General features: G+C 45.5%; 1 protein-coding gene across 1 annotated transcript in view; it reads right to left on the bottom strand.

Moving 5' to 3' along the window:
- Window positions 1–5,838, bottom strand: part of KIAA1549 (KIAA1549 ortholog) — an 85,512-nt gene continuing 79,674 nt past the window's right edge. Inside the window, exon 18 of the mRNA XM_029917923.1 lies at window positions 1–5,759. Coding sequence (XP_029773783.1) covers window positions 5,505–5,759 — 255 coding nt within the window. The 3' untranslated portion in view covers window positions 1–5,504. The remainder of the gene's footprint in view (window positions 5,760–5,838) is intronic.

Raw genomic sequence — 5,838 nt, 5'->3', positions numbered from 1 at the left:
TTTGACACCAATTCATAGCATTTATTGACATTTCCATTTAAAATGCTAGGAAAGCAGTATAAATTGTAAACATGGAAACCAAACACTTGCATAAATTATTTCAAAAACTCTACAGCACATTAGAAAACAGTGCAGCTAATTGAAGGGTAGAAACATAACTGACAGAGAAGGGAAGGTTTGATTACTAAATCATATACCCACACTGAAATTTAAGTGCCCGTTTGAGACCAGCAAACCATGATTGTCAAGTTCAAGTTGCAGTATTGATGCCACAAGTGGCCTCAATTTACTCTGCATATTTTCGTACATTATCACTCACAGTCCAGGAAGGAGAGTGCAGGGAGAGTCAGAGGAACGTGGACCTTGGCAAAGTAGGAGACAAACAGGCATCCCAGGGCGGCTCTGTTGAGCCACCTCTCCTGCCAAGGGTGACGAGCCTGATCTCCATGCTCCCCGCAGATGCTCTGGAGGAGGGCTGAGTGTACACCCCCTTTCCTGAAATGAGCCCTCTGGTGCTTAGAGCAAGCGCGTTAATTGGTGAAAGCCTCCTTCTTTCCCCCCATTTACAAGAGGAACAGCACAGGGTGTCTGGCTTGAACTTGGCCCTATGCTCTTCCTAACTTGCACACGTAGGGAGTCAAGTCATGAATGCTTGAATCGGGGGCGTGAGACCCTTCACGATGGATGCTCCAAGTTGTCCAGAAAGTTCCGGTGGAATCAGGGACCGAGCGACTCAAATCCTTCCAATTCGTATCTCTGTCCCTTCTACTATCCACTCTTTCTTTAAATGTGAAGTGGTCCCCGGGCAGAAAAACCCAGAGGAAGAAAGGCAAAGCAAGGAGCCTGCATGAACTACCCTGTGGGAAACTAATTTGGATTAGACCACCTCAGCTTAAGACATTCATCCTTCTCTCGCTTGAGGGTTCCTAACTTTGTTTCATGTTTCCAAAGGCATTTAAAATGCTTTTCCTAAATTTCAATGCTGTTGCGTGTTAAGATAAATTCTCAAATGTACTGTTAACACACACAAGCATGGAATTAGGATCGTACCGTGAAGTTTCAGTTTTCAAGTCTTTTTAATACTACAGAAAGGAGTCCTAAACACTGAAAGTCACCTCCAAAAATATCAAAAGAAACCTGAAATATACACACCCCTTATTCATTAGGTAGTAAGTGTGAGCCTATTACATTTTATGAGTACGTTACAGCAGTTGCTCTTAGAAACCCCTCTCAATTGTTACAAGAATATCCATTAATGTGTTGGATTAAATGTCAAAATGAATTTCAAGTTACCATCCCATAAAAATGTGTTTTGTGATCAAATGGTCAGTGTGCAGGTAAAGTAGTGGACCCCCTCGCCCTCCCGTCGGGGACAAATGTGGATAAGCAGGCTCTGAAGACTGGCTTTGGAGGTAGAAATGGAATGGCTACAGCTCACCTTGAGCTGAGGTTAGTGTGGTCCTTAAGACTGGAATCCCCCTTCTTCCCTGCCCAGAACCTCAACCAGCTTTCCTTTCAACCAGCAAACTCATTCATGTCTAAGAATCCAGTATGAGAGGGGATGGGAAGTTCATTTAATGAATAACGTGTGAATTACTGCAAATGCAAATCGGTGTCCCAGTGACTGGTTTGGCCACTGGAGCAGTAAGAAGTGCGAATACAGTAAACACTGACCCTGTACACAGTTAAACGGGAGGCTCATGAAGCACAGAATTACCTGTTTTGGCCCAAAGCCTTCAGGTGTCCCTTTCATCCATGCTTTGTATCACAAGGCCTCAGGCCCTGAAAAAATCTGGTTGGCAAAACCTGCTTGGTCTGCTGCTCAAAAGCCATGTGCCACCAAAATCAAAACATATTCTGAAATTAAATAAAATCTGTGAAACTTGTGTAGGTGGCTACAAAGAAGTGGAATGTATTTATTTATAACCTACTATGCTCCACAAAAGATTTAATGTGGTTTTAGGGCTGACCGTGGAGATCTGCTCTAAGCCATAAACCTTGGTGGAATTCTTACAATATTTTCAGACTTTATAATTGGTTCCTCCAGCAGTTCTTGGTACCTGTCTCTTCCCTCCTCCAGACCGGATCTCTAGCCGTGCAGACCTTCTTTGCAGACCTAGCCATTTTCTGGCTGTATTACTGCAAAGACGTTTTCATAGCCCCACTTCCTCCTCGTGTTTTATTAAAACTCCCGACACCGTGCGGTTAGGGATCCTGTCCTCATACTGCCGCAGATCAAGTTCATGTTCAATGACAGCTTCGCCCACTTTCTATGTCCTTCCTCAGGCCCACTCCTAGCTCTGGCCTCGCCTTCTCACCAGCCCTCTCATCTTCATTACAGAAGCTTCTCAAGTGAGCCTCTCCAGAATCCCATGGTTTCCAAATGCGCAACTTCCCTTCACCCTAGTACCCAATGCACTTGTGTACTTTCAATGAATCTTCTTGATGTTCACATCACATTATGGATCTGTGTCTTCTTTTATACCCATCTGTGCTATCTGACTTGGACTCTAAGATCTCAGAATGCAGGGTGTTGACTTTTTTGGTGCCACAAACAGCAAAAAATCAGGAGCAGTAAGATGTTTGATAAACACTGTTTTGAAATTAGTGCCAAAGAAAGTGAATTTAAAGCAAATTGGGAGAGAAGAGTAACATGGAGCCCTTAGTTTTGCTCTGGTGACGTCCATGGGAACTCGTTCGCTGGTAGATGACAGCATATCAGACCATCCAATCCCAGTGCAGCATCTTACATTTCACACGGACAGCATACAGTAGCATCTTACATTTCACCAAGCTTAGTGCTTCCTCCACAAAGGCTGTTTGCACACATGATCACATGTGAATCTCAAAACAAGAAATTCTCGGAGGTGAGCAGAGGAGGTCTGTTCTCATTGGGCTGATGAGGAAACTGAGGCCAGGAAGGGACCTAACAAGCACACTGGTGACACAGTAGACTGTGAAAATGATCATTTCTCCACCTCTAAAACTGTGACTCCACTTTATAGCTTGCATTATTTATTACCACTGGAACTTTCAAACTAGGAAAACAGAATAGACACAAAATGTAACCTTTCACTTCAGAACTCCAAGGCCACACACAGTCGACATGAGGACCTTTCTTTTAAGTAGATCACGTTAACTGAGTGTCCAGAGACCCCTTTGGGTGTGGTGCTCCCCACAACAGTCTGGTGACAAGACTGCTGCAGGCATTTACAGGACACAAGAGCAGACTCAGTGTGCTTTATGACCAACTCATGAGTGCGTGATTCCATGGGCCTGCTCACACCACACCACACACTGCACACCACCGGTTATCAGAAGTGATCTTTGGTCTTGACATTCATTTAAAAGTGTATCAAAATGCTAAGCATAACAATTACAGGTAGAATCCTTTCATGTTCATCTGAAAGGCATCCAGATCACTACTGCAGCCCCCTGGAGAAGAGACACCTGCTCCTGAGACGGACACAGGAAGTACAGATTCTGAGCACATTGTGTGCAAACACGACACGGAGCAGAGCAGAGAGGGCCTGCGTTTATTCCACTTGTTACACAATCTGAACTTACTGTGAGGTGTCCCGAATAAAATTCTGCTTGGATATCTGAAACTCTTAACATATTCAGGAAACTTGGGACTTCTGAGGGACATATGCAGACAATCCTCCATTTTGGGCAGAGTCTGGTATTTAACCAAGACCAAGAGGTAAGAAATCAAGCCCAGCAGGGGGTCTCTCTCCCACGCTCCTTGGAGCCTTTGAGGACTGCCTGAAAAGGGGTCTCCATTCCTTTACCATCCTTGAGAGACCTCCTTGCCTGCACCCCCCCGCTTCCAGAGGGGCAGAGATGCAATGGCTACACCGAACTTCCCAGAAGCAACAGTCCCTGTGTCATAAGACTGTCTGACAGGCTCCAAAGAGGACGCGCAGAGACAGGACCCTGGACCCCAGGGGTTTACACTATGGAAACCTATTTCAGCGGTTGCAGGCTTCTTAAAATTTGATGCAGACTCTGAGTCCTCAGAGTCCTGAATTGTGCCTGTTTATTTGTGGGTAGTTGAAATTAGTACTGATCCAATGAAAAAGGATTCAGAGTGGAAACCGGTTATCTGTTTTTCTTCTAAGTTTCACTCAAGGGCCAAAAAGCAGAATGGCCCTTCCTGTTATGTTCCTTACTCTAATCCGGGAGGCAGGGGAATGTTAACTTCAGGAGTGAACTCAAGAGAGCTGACCCCCTCCATCGGGCCCCAAGCACGTTAGATGGTTTTAACAGTCACTCGGTGGTCGTGCACGGTAACATCAGAAAGCGGGAACAACCCCCTCCTTTCCCTTGTGGGCCCTCAAAGCTCCTCTTTGCATTTCTTGATTTATTACAGAGACGATGGACCGAACTCCATTTCATTTCTAGGTCTTGAACACAGAGAACGTGATTACTAGAAATGCACTGGGGAGTAACGATTCGTTGGCCCTCGGAGTCTTTATAAATGATTTTGGCTCGTGGAAGATTTCTCACTCCAATGTGACTGGCGAGCAACTCATCAGCCAAGTGCAAGGATCAGCTAAGACCTCCCGAGAGCCTCCTCCTCTAGCACTGACCTTAATGACGGCATGAGCTGAAATGGGGTGCCGCTGGTGGTCACATGCGCCCAATTAATTAAACAGCAAATACAATTAAGAATGTAAATCTAAACCTTGATATGTATTTTGAATAACCAAATAAATATTAACCATACCCCTCCCACGCTGGGAGGGTTTTTTTTGTGTTGTTTTTTTCCCCTCCCTAGGACAAAATGAAATCCTCAACATATTCTTCCGCTGAAAAAGCCAAAGTTTGCATTTCACAGACATAAAGGTGAAGGGGCCCTCGGAGCTGTAGCACCAGAAGTAGAAGGAAAAATGCAGATGATGGCTTCGTTTGGAATCATCAGGCTCTACAATCTATCATTTGGTTTCTCACTAGTAGCTTTTTAAATTCCCAAACAGTCTTAGTATTTTTGTTGTTAATATGACTATTAAAATAAGTTCCTATGGAGAAAAGGAGGAAAATCAAGCTGTTAATAAAATGCCTTCAAATCTCTTTTCTCAGAAAACAAAGCAGCAAGTACATCATACAAACCAGCCTGAATCACATCTTCCCATGGAAACGCTGGATTCCATTAATCCCTATACCATCTACGCATGTCCGTCTTTTACCTTTAAAAAGGAGATGAATTTAGTGATTTTTGTTAGCTTAGTCTTATGGTTTGTCTTCATGAAGTGCTGCCGGCTTTTGGCCAAAAGTACATAAATTCCGACTGAAACCCAAGCGGTCAAAAAATCGTCAACTTATTAAAAGCATCATGAGCTGTCAGGTGACTTATGGCATCTTCTAAAATTGCAGCTTGCTCCCTTACGTGGGCGCCGAGCCCAGGAGATGCACATCCTCTTACAAACACCCACTCAGTCGATTTCCATTTAGCCTTGCTTCCACGGGAAGCAGATACTTGGCAAATCTGCGAGGCGGGGCCATCAGCTGTGCAGGTTGTGCACGGCGGTCTGTTTCTGGGAGAGGCGGAGGAGCTCCTCGCGGATCGCTTTGATGAGAGAGGCGGAGGAGTGGCCGGGCTGGAGGTCTTCTGTGGAGCTGGTGGCATACGCCAGCCCCGCGCCCTGCAGCCCCCTGTGCGGGAGGTTCCCGGGAGGAGCGGAGGGCTCCCTACCTGAAGTCCTTGGCACCTGGAACAGCGGCGAGGAAGAATACTCGTGGTGGCCAAGCATGTGCGTCTGAAAGAACACGGCAAACGTTACTGTATTTCTGGCGTTCAGAACAGGCGGCAAAGTCAAAGTCCCTGGCTGCAGGTGT

This window comes from Suricata suricatta, chromosome 2 (assembly GCF_006229205.1).
Source record: "Suricata suricatta isolate VVHF042 chromosome 2, meerkat_22Aug2017_6uvM2_HiC, whole genome shotgun sequence".
Lineage (NCBI taxonomy): Eukaryota > Metazoa > Chordata > Mammalia > Carnivora > Herpestidae > Suricata > Suricata suricatta.
The sequence above is the reverse complement of the archived record's forward strand: the minus strand, read 5'-3'. Positions and strand labels throughout refer to the sequence as shown.